The 21,737-nt window shown below is 44.4% G+C and overlaps 7 protein-coding genes across 7 annotated transcripts; 5 read left to right on the top strand and 2 right to left on the bottom strand.

Moving 5' to 3' along the window:
- Positions 1 to 2,977: 2,977 nt before the first annotated feature.
- Positions 2,978 to 3,980, bottom strand: P175DRAFT_0506547 (uncharacterized protein; the record flags this gene model as incomplete). The annotated part of the gene is made up of 2 exons (XM_040898205.1): positions 2,978 to 3,691; positions 3,756 to 3,980. 2 exons carry the CDS (start codon positions 3,978 to 3,980, stop codon positions 2,978 to 2,980), a joined length of 939 nt encoding a protein of 312 aa, XP_040756377.1.
- Positions 3,981 to 4,657: 677 nt separating this feature from the next.
- On the top strand, positions 4,658 to 7,479 carry P175DRAFT_0554240 (C6 transcription factor RegA; the record flags this gene model as incomplete). Its single annotated transcript, XM_040900547.1, has 3 exons — positions 4,658 to 4,790; positions 4,866 to 4,920; positions 5,007 to 7,479. 3 exons carry the CDS (start codon positions 4,658 to 4,660, stop codon positions 7,477 to 7,479), a joined length of 2,661 nt encoding a protein of 886 aa, XP_040756376.1.
- Positions 7,480 to 8,396: 917 nt separating this feature from the next.
- On the top strand, positions 8,397 to 10,384 carry P175DRAFT_0528505 (uncharacterized protein; the record flags this gene model as incomplete). Its single annotated transcript, XM_040899619.1, has 6 exons — positions 8,397 to 8,522; positions 8,581 to 8,755; positions 8,815 to 9,904; positions 9,998 to 10,060; positions 10,110 to 10,170; positions 10,241 to 10,384. The coding sequence occupies 6 exons, from the start codon at positions 8,397 to 8,399 to the stop codon at positions 10,382 to 10,384; spliced, it is 1,659 nt and encodes a 552-aa protein (XP_040756375.1).
- Positions 10,385 to 11,569: 1,185 nt separating this feature from the next.
- On the bottom strand, positions 11,570 to 13,381 carry P175DRAFT_0498084 (uncharacterized protein). Its single transcript, XM_040896430.1, has 4 exons — positions 13,253 to 13,381; positions 12,859 to 13,136; positions 12,403 to 12,782; positions 11,570 to 12,349 (listed from the first exon to the last, which is right to left on the bottom strand). The coding sequence occupies exons 2-4, from the start codon at positions 13,103 to 13,105 to the stop codon at positions 11,873 to 11,875; spliced, it is 1,104 nt and encodes a 367-aa protein (XP_040756374.1). The 5' UTR covers positions 13,106 to 13,136; positions 13,253 to 13,381; the 3' UTR covers positions 11,570 to 11,872.
- Positions 13,382 to 15,025: 1,644 nt separating this feature from the next.
- P175DRAFT_0498082 (uncharacterized protein) lies at positions 15,026 to 16,837 on the top strand. The gene is made up of 7 exons (XM_040896429.1): positions 15,026 to 15,304; positions 15,385 to 15,450; positions 15,512 to 15,616; positions 15,688 to 15,778; positions 15,844 to 15,940; positions 16,005 to 16,273; positions 16,350 to 16,837. Exons 1-7 carry the CDS (start codon positions 15,188 to 15,190, stop codon positions 16,649 to 16,651), a joined length of 1,047 nt encoding a protein of 348 aa, XP_040756373.1. The 5' UTR covers positions 15,026 to 15,187; the 3' UTR covers positions 16,652 to 16,837.
- A 533-nt stretch (positions 16,838 to 17,370) lies between these two features.
- P175DRAFT_0471697 (uncharacterized protein) lies at positions 17,371 to 18,071 on the top strand. Its single transcript, XM_040895101.1, has 3 exons — positions 17,371 to 17,419; positions 17,485 to 17,580; positions 17,637 to 18,071. The coding sequence occupies exons 1-3, from the start codon at positions 17,395 to 17,397 to the stop codon at positions 17,897 to 17,899; spliced, it is 384 nt and encodes a 127-aa protein (XP_040756372.1). The 5' UTR covers positions 17,371 to 17,394; the 3' UTR covers positions 17,900 to 18,071.
- An 801-nt stretch (positions 18,072 to 18,872) lies between these two features.
- P175DRAFT_0429288 (putative MFS transporter) lies at positions 18,873 to 20,333 on the top strand (the record flags this gene model as incomplete). The annotated part of the gene is made up of 2 exons (XM_040893350.1): positions 18,873 to 19,167; positions 19,225 to 20,333. 2 exons carry the CDS (start codon positions 18,873 to 18,875, stop codon positions 20,331 to 20,333), a joined length of 1,404 nt encoding a protein of 467 aa, XP_040756371.1.
- Between the last annotated feature and the right edge of the window lie 1,404 nt (positions 20,334 to 21,737).

Below are 21,737 nucleotides of genomic sequence, written 5' to 3'. Positions count from 1 at the left end.
TAACTTTAAAATAGGGATAGATAACTATTAAGCCTTACTATTAATTATAGATAGGTAGTTAGGTTTTATATAGGATTACTACCTCTTAGACTAATATATAGAGATAATTAAAAATACCTTACTTAACTTATTTACCTTTCTAGAGAGGTAATATAATATCAAACCCTAAGTAATTAAATTAGATAGCAAGATAAAGAGATAATTAAAAGACTTTATATAATCTAAAGGAGCAAGACTTGACTACTCTACTCTATATATACCAGCCTAAAATAGAGGCGCAGAGTACTTAGGGGGTATAATAAAAGAGAAGATATATATAATAAGACAGGGAGCAAAACTACTTATATTTCTATAACTTAAATATATCTATATAGTAGTATACCTATATAACTAAATACCTAAATATCAGGTAGAATAGAAAATATTAATTAATTAATTCTATACTTATATTACCCACTAAGATAGAGTAGTAGTAAAATATAAGAAACCTTAAGAAACTTATTTAAAAGTATATAATTATAAGGTATTTACAATAATTAAATTATAAGCAACTATAATAGTAAAGTATAGAAAGTAGTTTAACCTAAGAGTATTTATAAAATATATAGTAGGATATAAATCTATTAATATCTATTAAATATAGAACCTAAGGAAGGAAAGGAAGATTATCTATATAAGAAATATTATATTTAATAAGGAAGAATTCTTCTTAAGAAATAAAGATATATTTATTTAAATAATAAAGGATAACTTCCTGATAATTAAAATTAATAAATTTAAATAAATAATTAAGGATATTAAAGTTAAAACCTATATTCTAATCTAGGGAGTATTAAATATAAATTACTCTATAATAGGGAATATTTTAGAAGGCAATTTTAACTTGCTTGATTATCTAGTTTAAATATCAAGATTAGTACTTAAAGCCACGGATAAGGATAAGAATACTAATATAAATAAGTAAATAGCTTATCCAATACCACCAGGCAGTAGCCCAGAATAGTTAGCAGCAATATTGGCAGGTACTTACTAATATAAGATAGCTAAAATTAAAGAAGAAATTAAGCTAAATAAAAGCCACTAAATTACATAGAAATTAGTATTTATAGCAGGGAGATTAATATAACCAACCTAATAAGATAGAATACTAGCCTCTAAGGCAGAAATACAAAGATAGAATAGGTAACTAGAGAATCTAATTAGAACCTACCTAGATTAGTTATTAACCCTTCTAAAGATATACTACTAAGTTAAAAATTACTTACTATCTAAAGAATTTATAAAAGTAGAGTAAGACTACCTAGCTAGCTATAAAATAATAAAAATATAGGTAAAGGTAGATAAACCTAAGTATATAAAAGTACTAGAATATAAATAAATATATATATATAAAAGTAATTAAGATAGTAACCTAACTAAATATAAAGCATGCCTAGTAGTAAGAGAAGATTAATAAAAGGATTTAATAAAGAACCTATATATTATAATTCTAGTAATAAGATCCCTCTAAACCTTCCTGGTAATAGTGGCCTAATTTAATCTAGAATTAAAGTAATATAATATTATAAATATATTTATTAATATAGATAATAATAAGAAAATATATATAAAAATGCCTCTAAAATATTAAAAATTAGGCAAAATATTAAAGTTAAAGAAAGTACTATATAGACTTAAATAGTCCTCTTACCTATAGTAGATAACTCTCTAAAAGGTCCTAAAATTACTAGGATACAAACCTATCTTATATAAACTATATTATATTACTAAAGATAGAATCTTAATATTCTTTTATATAAATAATATTATATTTACTTATTACTAAAAATTATTAGTATAAATACAGGCTACTATATAAGAGCTTCAGGACTAGTTTAAGATAATGGGAGGAAATAACCTGTAATAGTTCCTAGAAATAGAGATTACCTAGGATAGAGAGAATAGGCTTATCTAGCTAGGTTAGTTAGTATATATTAATAAGATTACTAACCTAGTAGATAGAAAAAAAGATCTAGATACTACTCCTATATTAATAAAAATAGTACCCTAGAAAGATTAAGATAGAGTATCTTACCTATATACCTAATAATATTAATAGAAAGTAGAATCTATAATATATATAATAATCATGACTTAACTAGATATTATATTTATAGTATCCTAGCTATCCTAGTACCTTATAAACCCTAATAAAGAATATTATACCAAAGCAGATTAATACCTATAATATCTAAAAAGAATAAATAAACTTATCCTATAACTTAGAGGTTCAGACAACTACTTATTATATAGTAATACCTTATTTATAGATAATTAAGACTAGAGAAGCTTGCAAGGGTATATTATGAAGTTATTTAGAGATATAATAGGGTAGAAAGCTAGCAAGTAGGTAACTATAATAACTTCTATAACTAAAGTAGAATTATTAGTATTATTATATATAGTAAAGAAAGGAATCTTTACTAAATATCTACTAGATAAAATCTAGGTAGAGTTAGAGAATCTAATTATTAATATTTAATATAATAATATATAAACTATCTAACTAGTAAATAAAGAAATTAACTACTTAAATACAAGGCTATGCTATGTGGATATCCACAACTACTGGATTAGGTAGGAAGCCTAGAAAGGAAGGATAAAAGTATTATATTATCCTACCACTAAGATAATTACAGATAGGTTGACCAAGGTGCTACCCCACCAAAGCTTTAAGGCATTTATGAAGGATTTGGGGATAGTAAAGAGACTAAAGTTAATAGATAACCTACTACTAGATATAGTTTAAACCTATCCAGGATAAGGATAGCATCTTAAATTATATAGTTATAGATTCAAACTAGATAAAATCCTTTAAACCTGAGGGAGTATATTAAATTAAAGGGATATCTTGTAATATACTTAGTAAGTAAAGGGGGAGTTATTACCCTATATTAAGGCCTTAGGCAAGCACACAACCCCCCAACAGACACACACATCAATATATACGATCACCTGCTTCCATTGAGCTACCCCTAGGATCATCATATATCCGACAACTGTAGTCCAGAGCTTGCTGCTTTTGGCCCGCGGCACTATAAAACGGAGCCTTTGAAAACCGAATATCCAGCTCCGTTATCACGACGTCCAGGTTGGCTGCAATGTAGGCTTTCTGGGTAGCAGTTTGATCGGCTAACGAAGGAGTTTTCCCAACGATAAAGTGGGACTCGAGACCGATGCCGTCAATCCGGATGTGACGTTTGCGCAGCTCCTTGACAAGATTCCGGACGGCATTAGCTTTGGTCCCGGGGTTTTCGATGCCGTAATCATTGTAGTAGAGCTTGACGTCGCTTGCGTGAATCTCTTCAAGCGCCTCCTGGGCGTACTTGAATGCAAGGTAAAAATAATCCTCGCCAATTGTGTCGTACCAGATGCTGGAAGAAAATGTCCCATCGCTATTCAGGGCTTCGTTGACCACGTCCCAGGAATAACAGCGCTTGCCGAAGTGCTGGACAGTCTTGAAGATATGATTCTTCATAACGGGGATCAGCGTCTCCGCGGTCCAGTTCGTGGACGTGACGAAGGAAGACACTTGGCTGGCCCAGACGAGGTTGTGACAGCGAACGGCCTTCCCCGTACTTTTAGCTAGATTCATGAAGTAGTCGCCTTCAGTAAAATTGAAGTAATCCAGCCCCGGCTCTGTATACATGAACTAAACGTAAAAAGAATGAGTGTCGATGGTCAGGCATAAATCATCCTCCATGCATGAGACACACCTTCATGGCATTTGCGGGAGTTATTTCCCCGAACTGGGTTTGCAAAATATTCAAATATGCATCATTCGTTGTCTCCTCCGTCCCGGGAATATCAGCTGCAGTACCAAACCAGTGTTTACCCTGACGTTGCGCGAGAGCGTTAAGATTATGCTCTAGACCATGGTGGAAGGGCACCGCCAAACTAGATCCCACCAGCAGCCCGATGGGGGCAACAAAGAGTCGCATTCTGGGGAATGGTGTTCGGTAAATGTACTAGAAAGCAATCTAGTTGGATGGAGATCTTTTTGGTCTATTCGATGCTAGTTTAGACAGCGTAGATGCACAAGAGAATTCCAACATCATTCCAACAGGATAGAGGCTTCTACTTATGAGAGCTATTCTGCACTGTATTTTCTTCAATTCATGCACAATTACTGGTCTGGTCCGTGAGTGAACTTAAATTCTGATTATCCGGGGCAATTGCATGAAGGATTTCGTCGATATTTAGGCTAATGTCCCCATAGAGCTATGGGATAGCTGTGTATGATGATTTACGGCTGCTTCGAACAGATTAGGCCAATTTTTGCACCTAGGAAATAGGGGATCTTTTGGGTGGACTCAACATAGTCATTTTCGATGGACGTATTCTACATGTCTGACTTTACTACTAACCATTCCAACAGCAGTTCATGATTCCTACGCATCAGAGAAGACCAGCCAGCGAATGTTACTCCCCTTGGTGAGTATAAATCTCGGCCCAGGTGGAGAAGAAGAGAGGGCTTTTCCGGGGTTGTGCCCTCATCTCCCGAGGCTTATTTCCCCGCGTGAAATGCCCATGCATCACTCTTGAAAAGAGGTGGATAACTTCACTCCACGCTCGGATGCTATTCCCAGGACCGGGCAGATTACATGATTCCTGCGTTATGGTCACTCGCCATCCCCGCACTCCAAGTTCATCATCCGGAAGCCGGCCATCCAACCGCAACCTGTATCAGTGCGGGAAATGCTCGCAATCCTATACTCGTCTTGATCATCTTGCTCGTCACGTCCGATCCCGTAGGTCACCTTGGCCTTTTCACGACGCTGACCAGAAAATATTGCAAAGAACATCGCACTGACTGCCACCTTAAGACACTCAAGAGAAACCTTACCAATGTACTGTCTGTGAGAAACGATTCGGTAGAATGTAATCAACCCTGGAAGAGAATGTGGATTATGCAGAACCCAATCTCTTGTCCTCAGCTAGATAGTATGCTCACATATTGCGTGTAGTGACCTTCTTAGCCGGCACTCTGCCCTCCATAGTACAGACGGTGACCAGGCATCGAAGAGGCGTCGTCGAAACGGCAATAATCCGAATCCAGTTGTACGCGCTTCTCAGGCATGCAGTGCATGCGCTGAGCATCACCTTCGATGCGACGAACAAAAACCATGTGGACGATGTCGACGCAGGAAGATTCCTTGCATGCTTCCTATCAAACCTGGAGACACTTCCGATAATATGTCCACGAACTCGCCCCAGGAGCCCGGTTCAGCGGCCAGCAATCTTCTCCCCGAAGCTGATGCGAGTGTATGTCTAGATCTGAGCCAGGGTCTTGTGCCACTTGAGACACATCAGGCCTTCATCGACCCCCAACTAGCAGCTCAACCCTGGCCCCAGGAATCAGCAAATTCGGTCTTGGAAGATGTGAATGGCGATATGTCTTCCGTTCTCTCACAGGACTTTTCGAACTTCACTACCCAGAACAGCAGAAGAGACCTTTTCGCCGCTCCGCTCCCCGATATCGCGAGTGGCACAAGGACACCTAGGGGACTGATCACATTCGGGTTGGAAACAAACCTCGACTTAAGCATTGTCGACCTTCACTTCCTAGAGTCTTACAACAGCCGGATACCTTTTGAATTTGATGATCAAACCGCACCACTCTCGTTACCCGACTCTGCACAAGGGGATCAGGATGCAGAACCAAGCCGTGATACACGGGATACGAAGGAAGTTCGCTCAATACAGCGCGTGAAATGGCGGTTTGTGCCCGCTCCCCAGGATCATGGCTATCAGGAGCATGACAATCTTTTGCTACCTGCCCAGACGAATCTATCCTCAACGCCACAAAGTCTAGTCGAGGTCACCAGCAAGTCAACGACAGAATGTCTTGATCTATCATCTCGCGACAGGATCCTCAGCATTGTTCTCAGTCAAATTAAGCACCCTATCTCTGCGGCAGTCCACTCGTTTCCTTCTGCAGAATTCCTCGATAGTCTCATACGCTACTACTTGACTGTTCCGTTTTCTACGGCTGGCACATGGATTCATCGAGCAGGGTTTAGGCCCAAGAAAACATGCCCAGAGCTCCTTCTATCCATGGCGGCCGCTGGTGCCGTGCTAACGCCAGACGCCTCGCTCCGCAAGCTTGGGTTTGCTATGCAGGAGGTTGTCCGTCTTCAATTACCGGATGTATTTGAGGCAAATAACACCAAGATATACAACCTTGAGCTGCTGCAGGCTTATCTCATGTACCTGGAGGTTGGCCTATGGAGCGGGAATAACAGGAAAATTGAACTGTCAGAAGGTTTTCGACAACCATTGATCACGATGGTGCGCCGGAGAGGGATGTTCCACCACTCTGCCTATTGTGCGATCTTAGTCCAACCGGACGATACTGGTGACAAACTCTACGAGAAATGGCGGGCCTGGATAAGACAAGAGTCCTACAAGCGACTTGCATATCATCTTTTCCGCCTAGATGCAGAGTTATCCATGGCGCTTCTTACATGTCCCATAATTTCATACGCCGAGTTTTGCATTCCCCTCCCCGCCCCATCCCAGCTTTGGGCTGCAGACTCCGCTCCCAAGTGGAAGGAGCTGTACTGCGAGCTTTACGCCCCTGGCGCTACACGCATTCCGGCCCTGACGGAGTGCGTTGCTAATCTAGACCTGCTGGAGAGCAGCAGGCGGGTGGCCGATATTAGCCTCTCTTGCTCTGCTGTTGCCCACGCGTTATGGGGACTGGTGTGGGAATACCGTCAGCTAAGCAGCCTTCTCGGAACCCAGTCTCGATATTGGGACCCTGGTCTTCTGATGATGACCCGCTCCCAGCAGCTGACGAAGATGCTGGACTATCTTCGTATGGAATACAAGGACGAAAGCAATGTCAGTTTGAATTTCATCCTGATGCACATGCACATGTCTCTCGAAGAAATACAAACGCTTGCCACCTCGGAAGACCCTAACTGCGCATGTGAAGACCAACCAGCCCTTAGGGATTGGTGCAGAAGCAAGGAAGCCCGACTAGCCGTATGGCACGCAGGTCAAGTTGTTCGCGAGCTTGAACTACTTCCCCTGCAGAGTCTAAGGGACTTCGTGGCCATTGCCCTTTATCATGCCAGCTTAACGTTGTGGGCTTACGGCATTGTGTCGAGTCAGACTAAGACAAATGAGACCCCTCAAACCGACCTAGAGAGTATGCAGCCTTCACCAATACTACAAGTTCCGCGGAAAGTATGGCTTGATGGCGATGAAGCCATCGACGTGCAACGATATATTTCCTTTGATCGCGGCATCCCAGTTCTCCATGGGATTCTCCCCGAAGAACCTCCGGTTTCTCTCAGAAATTCGCGGGCAGTATTAGATCTGATGGTTCGTTTATTGGAACAGAATCACAATCCTGAATCCCAGACCCAGCCTCCCCCTCTGGCTGCCAACCTCATTCTTATCCTCGGCAAGCTACGTGATGTGAGCAAGTGACACTTTTCTGGAAGGGATGCAAAGTTGAACAAAACTTTCTATAGATACGAAGGGAGCGATACTGTTGTCCCTTTGAAGATGTTCATATTACTGTTGAAATTCAATATCTTTGATAATATCCCAAATATGGATCAAGAATCGTCTTTAATTGTGACAAGTTAGTGCAAAACACACCTAAGCTTCCCATCCCTAAGACAAGGTTACTCCAAGGTTTCATTCAGTTCAGACTAGGCCACCCTTTCGACATATTTCAATGTTTGTCCAGAATATGGTGTAATCTATCCAAAAAGAATCATGGTATTTGGAAGTTTGGGAACCTCAGGGTGTTTCCAGATTCAACTGTCCTGGTGCCTGACTCCTACCGAGACTCTAGAAACAGATTATACATGCTTTACTAACTCGGTCTGACTGTATTTCTGTCTTCACAACTGAAGCGGGTCTCAGAATTGTACATCATCTCATTATAGTTAGCAATAACGATGCCTGCTTAATACGAGATGAGGTGAGCGTGTCCCTGCTACCGCTAGTTTCCGCTAGCCCGCGGTGCCCAGTAGATCTTCCTAGATCCCAACGTCTTCTTTCGCTTGAGGGTAGATCTCAATGGTCAATTCTCAATATGGGAAACCTTGTTTCATTCTCTCCTTCGGCCAAAAGCTCCCATCTGAGATACATACATCATCGAGCATGCTAAATCCATGGAGTCGGTTGGTGTGGATTTTTCTACAATGTACGTACTTAGGGTTAGAATGGTTCTCAACGCAAGATCCTCCAACACTCCGCCACGACCTTGGCATCTCTAGACTTGAGATATCTCATGGAAATTGAGATTCATATAAATACTTGTTCAGGGTCTTACTACTCAGCATGGGATCTGCAATCGGTCAACTCACAAGTGCTTTGTGCCCTCATCACTCATGATGCGTCTATTCAGCTTGGGGCAGTCATGTCTGTTCTTAACCGCTGCTCTCTACTCTCCACATGGAGTGTCAGCTGCGGTTGTACCCCGAGATGCAAGGAGTGTTATGGTTAATGATTGGGAATCAGTATGCTGTCATCCCTTTAAACAGTTCCGGTTTTATTCTCTAGTTGACGTTAATTTAGATAACCCCGTCCCCCGACTTACAATGGATCCCCTGCTTCCAAAACTTTACATGTGCGCGGCTAGAGGTCCCTCTTGACTACGGAAATCCCACTCGAGGATCCACTGCCATTGCCTTTATGAAGCTTGCCGCGCAGAATGTTACAGAAAATACACGAAACATCGTCATTAACCCAGGTACGAGGGCATTGTCGCTCCACAAATACTATGCAAAACATCTAATAGTCCACGACTAGGTGGCCCGGGAGGCTCCGGTGTCGAGATTCTTCTGGCAAATAGCATACCTTTTGCAGAGGTCATCCAAGCCGAGCATAATGTTGTTGGCTTTGATCCCCGTGGCGTGGGGTTCAGCGGGCCAAATGTAGACTGCTGGCCTAGCCATCCTGAAGCTCGGGCTCAGTTCGAGAAGCTGTTCTATTCTGACACATCCTACGCCTCGTCCACGGCTTTAAGTCATCAGTTCTCTGCTGCGGACTTTTTTGGTGAAGCATGCACCGCTGCTGTAGGCGGGTCCAACGGCTCTGCTGCCTTTGTCAGCTCCCCGGCAGTCGCTCGAGACTTGCTTGCCTATACCAAGGCCGAGCAACGAGCCGCTGGGAAGCCAGAAAATGAAGCAAAGCTTTCTTACTATGGCATTAGTTACGGCACTGTGATAGGTACTACATTTGCGCACCTTTTCCCAGAAAACGTGGGCCCCATGATCCTGGATGGAGTACTTGATGTGGAAGATATTTATGAACTTGGTTGGAGACAGAACTTGTACGACTCTGACAAGGCGATCGACGCCTTTTACAAGTACTGCAACGAAGGCGGGCCCCAGAGCTGCGCGTTTTGGGGCCCAACGCCAGCCAGTATCCAGCATCGTCTTGAGAAACTGCTGGAAACCCTGAAGTACAACCCTATTCCCGTTCCTAGCTCGCCAACTTGCTCCATACCTCTGCTCGCAACTTACTCGGGCCTGAAAGAGCTTGCTCTCCAAGCAGTTTTCATCCCCCTGCAAGGATTTCCGGTCCTCGCCAACGTTTTCGCAAGCCTAGAGAAGGGCGACGCAAGCGTATATATGGCGGCTGTGACAAGCGGATTCCTCCCTTCTAATCCTTGCAACAATGGAACACAAGGGACTACCAAGGATATTAACACTTTGATCAAGTGTGTGGATGGGTATAACAGTCACAGTCTCCAGACTCTAGACCAATACCGGAGCTATGTCGACTCTTTGACTGCTGAGAGTAGATTCTTCGGTGAAGTCTGGCCTAACAATGCCAACGGCGTCACTTGCAGGTCTTTCCATGTTCAACCTCCTCAATCTGGAATTCTTTCCGGCAAGTGCTAGGTTTTTCTATTTTTCTTTTTTTTTTTTTTTTTTTTTCACTTCCGACATGTCTCTAACTATTAAACAGGCTCAATCCTTGACCGCAGAGACACTGCAACCCCAATTCTATTCGTCAGCAATGAGATTGATCCTGTCACTCCCAGAAGAGGGTAAGAATGAAGGATCTCCCATCCTTGAATCATCCGCTGACGGTATTAGTGCTTATAAAATGTCCTCTGTGTTCCGGGGCTCTGAGGTACTGATCCAGGCATCAGTCGGAGTGAGTACTCATCGTAAAACCATGGTACTAACAGTTTAAAGCTAACTAACTATCTTACCTATCTTCAAAGCACACTGCTATTGCCAGTGTATCTAAGTGTTTGATTCAGAGGGCCCAGGCATACTTCTCACACGGGCAGCTGCCGCCTCACAATACAGTCTGTCAGCCAGACGTTGTACCATTCCAGAGTGTCACTCGGAGCGCTAAGGTCTAACTATCATATTGTCCGGCCTGTCCCCAGCCTCACCAGGTCCATTGAGGTAGATACTATTATAGCATACATTGAGAAATATCTGACATGATAGTATTCTACAATGCTCCAGGCCGGGCCAGGCTAAGACATTCGTGTACAGTGTATAAATAACAAGTTAGACTAGTTAGGCCTTGGTAAACAGGCTTGATTCTACTTATGTTGCTGCTGATCAAATTTCGAGCATTATGAAGATGGTTAGCTGCATGGATATGGCCACTGTAAGTTTCATGATTTAGACAAATTTCTGCAACTCGCACTAATAGTAGGTACTGTATCTACGTGGCTGCACGCTTCTTTGTTCAATATTTTTCTGTTCTTGACGCCTTGAAAAATCAGCCACCTCCCGAGCGAAGGTCCAACATTTTGGAAATCTTCCGCAGAGAATTCATGATGAATATCTAAAATACCTAGGATGAAACCCTAAGGGACACAGACCATTAATACATTACATTAAAATGGGCAATTAAGATTTCCGTTTCCCTCACGCGCGAATGCATTGTATGACTTGCCATTATCACCGTATCAAGAATAGAGTAATTCGAAGCTACACCATAGTAATGCAAGTCTAGCTTCGCTTCACCTACTAGTAATATAAAGACCATACATGAAAGGATAATCTGGGTGAAACAAATAAATTCTGATTCCATAATGATATCAACATTAACCTAAAGCCTCTTATTCCGACATTCAGCTCTCCTGGCATGCATTAGGGCTTGACTCAATTGATAGGCATAATGAAATACCACCGTGAGCTTCGCCGGCGCCAGTTCATCCTGGAAGAAGTTATCATTCCTCCATCTAAATCCTTGAAGCTTGAAGAGTTGACCAGTTTGGGTCACTAAATCGAGGAAATCGAGGATAGGACAAAGGCTGTGGTCTGGCCGCCAAAATCGGCTTGGAAATCTACCCCGAAAGATCTACTCGCATGGCTTAGGAGGTACGGAGTAGAAGAGATAGGTTAATCCAAAATTCTTAGACCTACCGAGTATTTTTCTAGTTTCCAGGATTAGGTGACTATTTTAGGTCGCACGACTGATGTTTTGTACCTAAATCTGTCTACAGAGTAGGGATGTACTATTGTGGAGATACCAAGCTTCTTCAAGGCTGCATAATACTGTACATACGGAGTATACGGAGTATATCGCACAGGTTTTTGATACCGCATTAGCTGTACTCTAGCTTCTAGCAGTGGAGAACCCTATCCGGTGCATGCATGCATAATATATCAACCTAAATCTGATCCCTCGCTTCTCTTTATCTCAGATTCAGATGTGGCTACTACGCTACCCATGATTAAACTGCGTACAGGGACCAAGGGACAATATATATATATATCAAGTGGGCCTTAACACTACAACATTTCATTATTCTGGCCTCTCTATTTGTGAAATAGACCACGTCGATTATCAGCGCCAATGGTGTCTTGTATCTTGTATACTGGGGCTGCAGCTAAAGGGTCTGGTTGTATCTCTGCCACAAGATAGCCGCAGCGCCTACTAGCAAAGCACAGGCAGTCAGGTTGGGCAAAATAGACAAGCCCCCGTTGGAATGATGAGGGATTTCCGCCCTCTCCTCGATTTGGCTGGCATCTGTGGCAGGCAATGGAAGGTATTCCAACCAAGGCCCACCTCTCGAGAAACTTGCATACAGATTGGCCTTGATCCGATCACTAACCCATGGAACAACATAGCGGGATGCAAATCGCAGAATCCAGGTATCTTGGGCTTCATAGCGTGTGATTTGACCGGAAAGGCTAACGACGGTCTCTGCTCGGGGCTTCTGACTGGTATAGTACTGGTCGAAAACCGCGGTCAATTGTTCGAGTGATGGCATGGGGTGTTCTTTCAGCAAGGGTACGAGGCCGTTGGTGAAACGAGCGATACCCTCATAGCCCAGATTTCCGCCTAGTCCTGGGTTTATCGTGGCCTGCCAATGATGAGATCAGTCTGTCTGTTTTGGCGGGTTCGGGTAATGCTCACCTTATGGACCGCATCTCCCATCAAAAGAACCCGGTTATGACTCCATTGTTTAACGACACCTTCTTCCAGCGGTACCATTGCAGCTTTGACTCGGGCATCCCAAAGATCTTTCACGGTGTAACCGGGGCCTACGCCCGCGCTGCCATATTTGCGAATTTGGGCCTCTGCATCTTCATCCGTGAACCGCGGGCAATTGGGAGTTCTAGTCAGCTCCGTATTCTTGACGAAGAGGAACCAAAACACAAGCCCGTGCTCGCCGGTAGCGGCAACAGCAGAGTAGTCGTCGTAATATACGTTGTGAACCATCGCATCCGGTAGGAATTGGTTACTGGGGTTGTTCTCGGAGATGGCAAAGATGCAGTTATACTCGCTCGTAAAAGCTTTGTTCGGTGCGATATCAATAATCTACAGCCTTAGGGGAGGGGGAAACAACGTCAACGGGATAATTCAACAAACCTTCATTAATCTCTCTACCGAGAGACGGGTCAGTCACACTGATCTTGTCCGCCATCAGCTTCCTCACTTTGCTATGGATTCCGTCTGCACCGATCAGCATGTGGCCCTGGTGCTTTTTTCCATCTTGAGTAGTGATGAGGACCCCATTTGGAATGTCTTCGTATTCGACGATAGCAGTGCGCGCATGCAGTTTTGATTTGTCTTGAATATGGCTATGTAAAATCTCCAAGGCCTTGGATCGCTCCATGAAAATAATGGGACGCTGGAGACTAACTCACATCCTCGGGGCCAAGTTACCCGCATATTAGCATCTAGTCGTATTCCGCTTTGCATATGGAATATACAGGGAATGGAAGAAACTTCCTTGTTATATATACATATAGCACGTACCTACATTTTGTTGATCACCACCAGCACACGAGACTTCTCAAAACAACGACCGTTTTCATCATAATGGTGTCTATCCACCAGGGGCGCAACCACCTTTTGAATATCTTCCCATACCCCCAACTGCTCTAGAATCTTTATTGTATGCGGATGGAGTCCGATCGACGCACCTAGCTGCGGTGCGAAGTCTCCCTTTTCAAAAAGCTCGTAATCGATTCCCGCGCGCTCCAGGGCTATGGCTAGGCCAAGGCCGACAAGACTCCCACCGGCGATGAGGATCTTAAACTGATCCATGTCGTCGTCCCCAGATGACTGACTGCAGAGCCAGAGGTGACAAGCCGCAAAAAGCAATGCACAGGTGGGGGGGGGGGGGGGGGGAATTGCATATATACCCTAGTAAGCCACCCCCTTTCTTCCTGACATGCCCGAACGTCGGAATTATTATTTTAGTCCTCCCCTCACTAAGGAATAAGTTCGCGCAGACTGGTCCACAGAAGATAGGAAATTACTTCTTCCAGTTAGATGCGCCGGTAGGATGGCAGAAGTACGAGTCTTTCTGTCGAACTTAACGATGCCCGGTATTGACTAGTAGACTAGTACGCAGCCCCACGAATATATGCAGGTCTGATTCATCGACTCTGGTTACGATATCTCACACTAAATACGCGAATGATAGGCTGGCTGAGTAGCTAAAACAGGAAAAAAAGACGATACAAAATAGTGGGTTACAGTTGAGTGGATACTTAACGGTAATTCCGTCAGCAGGATTTCACTAGGGCTTATTCCCTATAGTGTGATATTTTCTAGTATGTGTGTATATCCTAAATCCCATCAATAATTAGTTCACTACTCTGGTACTTTATTATTCCTAATACTCCGTAGATAAAGGGGTTTTGGACCAACACTGTAACCCGTATCTAAAGGTCGACCTTTTTTTAAAATCAATCTGCAAAGTACTCCGTACAAATCTATCATAAACGCCGTCTTGATCTATAACATACCTAGAAGAGCCTGCTGAGTCCCTTTCCATTCCAGTAATACAACTTTAACAAGTTTCGGGTAGATCTGCTTGTGTTTAACACAGATCAGCTTAAACTTCTGGCCTGAGACTGGCAACCAGCATTAAGACTGTTCTCTTGACTCGCAAAAATGATACGTATCCGCTGAGGGCTCGAGCATTAACCTTAAGAGCAAGAGTAGACTAGTAACAAAGAGGAGAAACGCATTGACATGCAGCTAAGGGGGCTAACACACTCCTTTGTTCCAGGCAAATCATGAATATCCCGCAATCATAGATTCGATCCGGAAGTACGGAGTAAACGGTGGTGGTTTCCTCTCCTGCAGCCCCTAGTCAACTTTGTTTTAAACATGACAAGTTAGGCCTGGGGTTGGTCATGACGGTCATGACCATGACCGTCAAAATTTTGGTCATGACCGTCATGACGGTTTCCAGGTTGTCAGATCGTCGTTTTGCCTGCCTGATCGGGTTAGCGCTATAAGGCTAGTCCTAATTAGGAATAGTAGTATATATAGTAGTTATGTGTTAGTTATTGATTACCTAATCTTATTCCTAAGACTTTAGAAACTCCCTATTGGCTACTAATAGACCCACCCTAATCACGTGCGGTCAGGTCATGACCGTCTGAAAACACCTGGTCATGACCATGACTGACCATGACAGTAATTTTCTGTCATGACCACCAGGGCTATGACAAGTCGACCGTTGTGTCCGTGCATTTACTAATCCTAGTAAATCGAATTGAGATCGCTGTTTGACAGCCGAGTAAGCGGTGCTGGACAAATATGACAGGGCAAGAGGTTCAAATCTATAGAATCTTCGACTATTAAAGAACTTCATCCAGCCCGATGAAATTCCTAGCACTTCACGCTAGGTTGAAGATACTGTTATGGAGCGGAAGTTGTAATCTTTCTAATAACCATCATGCATATTCAAAAGCGAACGCATCACCTGGCAGCAGACGAGCAGTATCAGCAGTCGCTGACATATGGTCTGATCATTGGCACAGGACTGCTGTCTTTGATCGTTTGTGGCTTGAGGGTAAGGGTCCACCGCTATAGCAGTTGCTCGATATCAAAAGCCCTTGTCAAGTACTTCGCATCGGCTAACGTCTTTCGCAGCTTTACACAAGAGGCATTGTAGTCAAGGTCTTTGGATTGGATGACGCCGCGGTCTGCATTGCATTGGTATGTCCCACGTCGCGTCTTCAATTTTGATCAGAAACACTAACAGGTAGGCATTATAAAGGTCGTTACGCAGGCTTTCAACGGGTTGGGCATTGCTGTTGTCTACTATGGAGAGGGACAACACTTCGTAAACGTGTCTCCAGAGGACCGCGCAACTTGGCTCAGGGTAAGCTCAACAATGCCTCCTTGTGTCCGTCTTCTTTTCTAAAATATTTTACCACCATGTGCCCTATATAGCTTTACTATGTGGCAATGTGTCTGTATCTCTATGCCTCATTGTCGGTGAAAATCAGCTTGCTTTTATTCCTACGACGGATATTTATTAAAAGTTGGTTCTGCCCTCATCTCACATCCTTATTAGTTCACAGGCTAATAAAAATTGCTCGACATCAGCCTGGCTTCATACTCTCACTCTATGTTTAATGATCTTCCATGTTTTATTTTCTGTATCTGGCTCTTTCGTTCTGGCTTTTCAATGTGACCCTCCAAGGTAGTAACCCCTTGACCCCCAAGAACTATTCGTACATGCATCTAGTTAACTGGTGACATGACAGGGCTGCCTATGACTTGACCATAACGAATGGTAAATGCTACAGTCAATTCAAACTGTTCCAGATTGTACTATACCAAGCAGTACTTATCTTCGTGGGCGATTTAATCATATTGGTTGCACCAATGCCGATTCTATGCCGGCTAAACATGCCCATGAGGAAAATCGTTGCTTTGATGATAATTTTCGGATCCGGTATAATTGCCTGTATTGCTCCCATCGTGCGATTCAGTACGCTGGATTATTTGCGTAAAGGCACTACGGACCTGACCTGTACGAGTCCCTTTACCTACACTACAAGCTTTATTCCCCCATGCGTTAGGTATCCCAGGCTAACTGCCGTCCACAGATGAGTCGTCTTCATCCTTATACTGGATGACTATTGAGTTCAATCTCGCTCTGGTAGCTGGTTCCCTCTCGTCTCTTCGGCCGTTGCCCCTTTTCCGCCGGTTCGGATCCAGTGCACACTCGGGATACAAGGCTTCGACTGAAGATACACACGAGCTTCAGAAAGTGAAGGCGAACGGCGCCAAAGGCAGGAAAAAGCCGAGTTTAGGAATGGGGACTTCGATACTACAAGACACTTTCAATGACAGCCAAGAGCGTATTATCCATATGGCCAAGGTGAATACTCCCACGGAACAAAATTGATTTCCAATTATCGGGGCGCCACTATACTTTGTCCCCCTTCAAAAGCGACTCTTAAGACTTTTTTTTCCCCGTCGGTGGGATACAAGCTTTCCTGCCCTTGTTGCATCGGTAAATGCAGGGATCTTAATTACATTATCAGATATCGTCAATATCTTCATTGGTTCTGCATGACCAGGTAGAACATTTCAGTATATATATCACTAATAGGTACCATCTTTACCATAGCAGCTTGAGTATCCCGAACTCAACTTTTGCTAGCCACTGGCCAAATAGCTGGTAATTTATTGGAACCCTCCACCTGTTATCTACCAGATCCCTATCTGTACTTTCGAGGTAGGAAGGCTAGGCCACTCGTAACTCCTAATACATACTATGGACTCGAACACGGCATGAAGCCTTGGAATGCTCTGGCATGCAGTATTTTGGTTCAGCTTGTAACGATTGGGAATACTCCAGAGCTGTGAGGTATCTAGGGCAAGGTGTCAAATGGACCTAGTCCCAGTTAGGAAATAGTGAACGGAACATAGTAATTCCGACAATCGGTTGAGTCACGTTTCAAATCAGCCGGCCGGTCGGATTTACTCTTATTCCGATCCCTCATGGGCAAAAAAAAAAAAAAAAATCCTCCTTCAACTACGCACTTGTCAATCATATTCTTGTCCACTTGACAACCCCCAGCCCATCCACTTAAGGCCATACAGAGGCCGTGAACCTTTCTAGGCGAGCCTATTTGCAAAGGAACAATGGAGAACGCTTCTGAAAACGCAGGTAAGGCAATAATATCCCCTCTGGCTTCAGATTCTCTGTTACCTGACATAATTTACAACACACAGCTTGGCCAATGGCCGACGAGGCCCTTGCCCAGGAGATCTTGGATCTCTTGCAGCAGGGTACCCATTACCGGCAGGTGAAGAAAGGAGCAAACGAAGGTTAGTTGCCTTGATCGTCCCCTCTTACTACCTTTCCCAACTAACTCTTTTTCCAGCCACGAAGTCTGTGAACCGCGGCGTTTCCGAGCTCGTCGTCCTCGCCGGAGATACTACTCCCCTTGCAATCGTCATGCACCTCCCCCTCCTCTGCGAGGATAAGAACGTGCCGTACGTTTTCCTGCCCAGCAAGATTTCGATCGGTCGAGCATGCGGTGTGGGCCGTCCTATTATCGCGGCCAGCATCAACTCCAACGAGGCGAGCGACCTGGCTCCCCAGATTAGACGACTCAAGGAGAAGGTGGAGAGAGATGCCATCTAAGGACTTGCTTTCATAAATACAGGTTTTTGGTCCGTCCGGGAATGGTGAATTCTACGCCGACTTAGGGTCTTGGATACATGCCAAGTTACCTCCTCTTGCAGGATTATAGTTTTCTACCCGGCGGCTTTTGATTAAGTCGCTAGAAGCTCAATAAGAAACCCATTGCTCAAATATCTTCAGTCTCTAGTCGTTATGTTCCTTTATACCACGCGTGTGTCGTAGACGCGTATCCCAATTATAGTAGGCTTATAGCAGAGTAGGACTTGGGCGTCTCTGAGACTACGCAATCCGGTAATAGAACTAATGCGAACCGTTGAGTGCATGGGAGAGGTATTAAATCTCTCTCCTCTCTCTCTCTCCTCATCAACCAAGCCCAGAAGTCAGCAGCCCCGTGGATAGTTACGACGTCCAATATCAGTAAGAGAAACCCCCGGTGCAAAGGATAGAAAGAGCCGACTTACCATCATTGTGTAGGTATCGGGCTCTAAAGGATTCAACAGGGTTACTACTGCAACCAATTAGGGTTAATAAACTCATCTTTCAAATTCCGACAGTCTTGGAGGCTATAGCAGACGTAATCAAAACGGAACTAGAAAACTTCAGACTACCGGAGAATCCACAGTGCATACTATAGTTATTGGATTCCGGACAGTTAGTTATCGGGTGGTGGAGGGGTGAAGCTGGTCAGTGTAGTTTCTATACGCACCATGGCTGTTATTACGACAACCAGCTATCCCCCCTCCTTCTCCCAGAGACAATCATGCTGGTGATTCGGCATTTGCAAATGATTGACAGTAGCCATTGCAAGGATTTGGTGCATAACGGCTCCGAACCTTTTAAAAAGGAGTCGTCCACCTAGTTCCATGATACAATGCCGTTCAAAGTCGCTTGATTCTGTTTTTTTCTTCCTACTGAACCCCGCGTCAGGCTTCCTTTTGTTATCAATTGGAGGTATCCCACGACCATCTTCCTGATGGCAGAAATGCAGCGTCACGAGTCCGGTGATGGAGTCGGAGAATACTTCAATGGCGCACCTGGAACCGAGGTTCTATTTGACGACGCTCCCCAGCACGGAGCGGCTTCTGATCGACTTCATCAGTTAAGACATCGTACCAAGCGTGGTTCGCACATGCTGCTAGTACCGCAGCCTTCAGTTAATGACCCCAATGATCCTCTGCGCTGGCCAGCCTTGAAGAAGAACTTGGTTTTCTTCAATGGCTGTTGGTATGCTTTTATGGGTGCGATTACGGGTCCCATCATGGCAGCCGGTACGTACTTTTGTCCTTCTATCACTCAACCAATCTGTTTTTTAATGATCACATTAGGCATGGAACAGTTGTCTGTGACCTTTGGCAAATCCCTCCAGACATTGACATACGCGAATGGTGCTACTTTGATAAACCAAGGCGTGTGGAACTGTGTCTGGATGCCTTTTGCTGTGAAGTATGGTCGTCGTCCGATCTATATCTTCTCGAACTTGCTCATGGGCATTGCCTGTATCTGGCTAGCTATTGCCTCGAACAAGACTTATCTCGTTTTTATTGTTGGACGCGCTTTCCTGGGAGCTTTCCAAGCACCAATTGAGTCCCTCGTGCCTTCGACCGTGACTGATATGTTCTTCTTACATAACCGCGGCGAGTTGGTCGCGATCTATGGACTGGCCGTCCTCGGGGGCAACGAGCTGGGCCCGATGTTTTCGGGGTTGATTGTGCAGGCCCTGGGGATGGACTGGGCCTTCTGGATCGTAGCCATCTTTATTTTCACGAATTTGATCTGCATGTTTTTCTTCATGCCCGAAACCCGATACACCGGACCTCGCCCACAATCTTTCCTTGCCCCTTCAGCCAGTGAGTTCTCCAACTGCCAGAAGGAGCAGGCCTTGATCGAAGAGACCAGCACTGTCCCTAAGCGGAGCTTCGTGGAAGAGCTCAAGTTCTGGAGCCATGGAGACCCAGATGTGAACCTGCTTCATGTCTTTTTGCGGCCGTTTGTACTCTTAGCCTATCCTACAGTGGTTTGGTCTTGCTTCGTTTACGGGTTGGCGCTCAGCTGGAATGTGATCCTGGGTGCCACGGTTGCCCAGCTCTTTGCCCCTCCTCCATATGGTTTCAATTCCCGAAACCAGGGTCTTTTCTTCCTCTCCCCTTTCGTCGGCTCGCTCTTTGGAGTGTTTTTCTCCGGGCCCGGTGGGGACTGGATTGCAACGTTTTTCACCAAGCGAAACCATGGCATCCGAGAGCCCGAGATGCGTCTGCCCACCTGTCTCCTGGCGGCGTTTTTCACGTTCTTTGGAGCGCTTTGGTTCGCGCTCGCATACCAACACCAAATGCACTGGGTGATGCCTATTGTGGGTGCTGGTATCTTGTCGGTGGGGAGTCAAATGGGCACTACGTTGGGAATGAACTATGCCCTAGATTGCCACAAAGAGGTATGAAACCCCCGCCTCCCCCAATCTTGGCTCGTGTGACGGTCTCCAGTTTAATCGTATGAACCATGTTATAGCTCTCCATTGAGATTATGATTACCATTGCAGTCATGAAAAGCTGCATTGCGTGGATTTGGACATGGGTGATCAACGACTTCATCACCGCCAGTGGTGTGTTGAAGGTGTTCATGACGGTGGCCACCATCAATGTGGCCGTTTATCTGCTCTGCATTCCCTTTTATCTGAAGGGCAAGGAGATCAGAATCTGGCTGCACAATAGGAATTTCCTCCAGGCTGCAGGTCTCTCCTAAATTAAGTGGGAAAACTCTTGAGTCCAGTAGTTAGTCAACGTAATTCAGCGCTTTAACTAATTTATAATTTCACATCAAGAGTTGCCGGTGAGGTGGACTTGACGACGCGTGGTACTATTTCACCCTCATCTTATTATAATTATCTTTGCTCTATCTTTCTCCAGCCGTAGATACCTCATAAAAGGAGAGTAAATACCAGGGTCCCTAGTGATCCTTTCAAACCAGAGTACAGCCCACCAAAGCCTACCTTCTACCTGCGCTAATAGAGGAAGCATGTTCTTACATACTTGAAAGAATTTAGAATAATACTCCGAAGCCACTACTACTACTACTACTACTACTACTACTACTACTACTAACTATATCGGCCGATTTCAAGTAAGCCTTAATAGCGGCGGCTTATACCTGCTCTTAGCTAGTTTCAAGTAGAGGTCCAGAGCCCTACTTTCTGTCCCTGGAGGGAACAACCCAAGGGACGTTCCCTTCCCCCTTCCCCCAAAAACAAAGCTCGACGGGCTATCGTAATGCATGTCCCTTCTTGAGGTCCTATTATCGGCTATCGGCTATAAAAAGTTGCGGTCAAGATGATCGAAAGCAAGCTAAGTCGCAGATATCCCTGCTCAACTACACCAACCAGTATTCCGTAGACCTGAGAATCCACGTACACCAGTATATTCTTGCAAAGATCGACACGTTATGTTAATTGCCACGCACGTATCATTGAATGCCATCTGCACAACGGAATTTACCTACAGAGTATATTCGTTAGATTTCGGGGTTCCACGCGGGGACTGTGGTGTGGTAGTCTGGGGTCGCCGTGCACCAGTACTCCGTGCCTCCTCCAGTTGTTACTCGGCCCATTCATTATACGCAGAAAGGGCTGGCCAATTGGTTACTCGTATCGGATCGACTCGGAGAATTCTGTAGAGATTTGGGGAATCCAGAGCTGGATGAGTGCTGGATGACGCCCGACGACGCACCATCAGCGGTTTCATTCTTTGGTGACTTTTCGGGTCAACGGAATCACTATGTATAGAATAAATTTCTTTCTTCCTTCGGCTCTCCTGTAGACACGGAGAAAGGCTTTGCGTTATCTTGCAGC

This window comes from Aspergillus ochraceoroseus (genome assembly GCF_002846915.1).
Source record: "Aspergillus ochraceoroseus IBT 24754 chromosome Unknown P175scaffold_1, whole genome shotgun sequence".
NCBI lineage: Eukaryota > Fungi > Ascomycota > Eurotiomycetes > Eurotiales > Aspergillaceae > Aspergillus > Aspergillus ochraceoroseus.
Note: the sequence above shows the minus strand (reverse complement) of the source record. Positions and strands in the feature narration are given on the sequence as shown.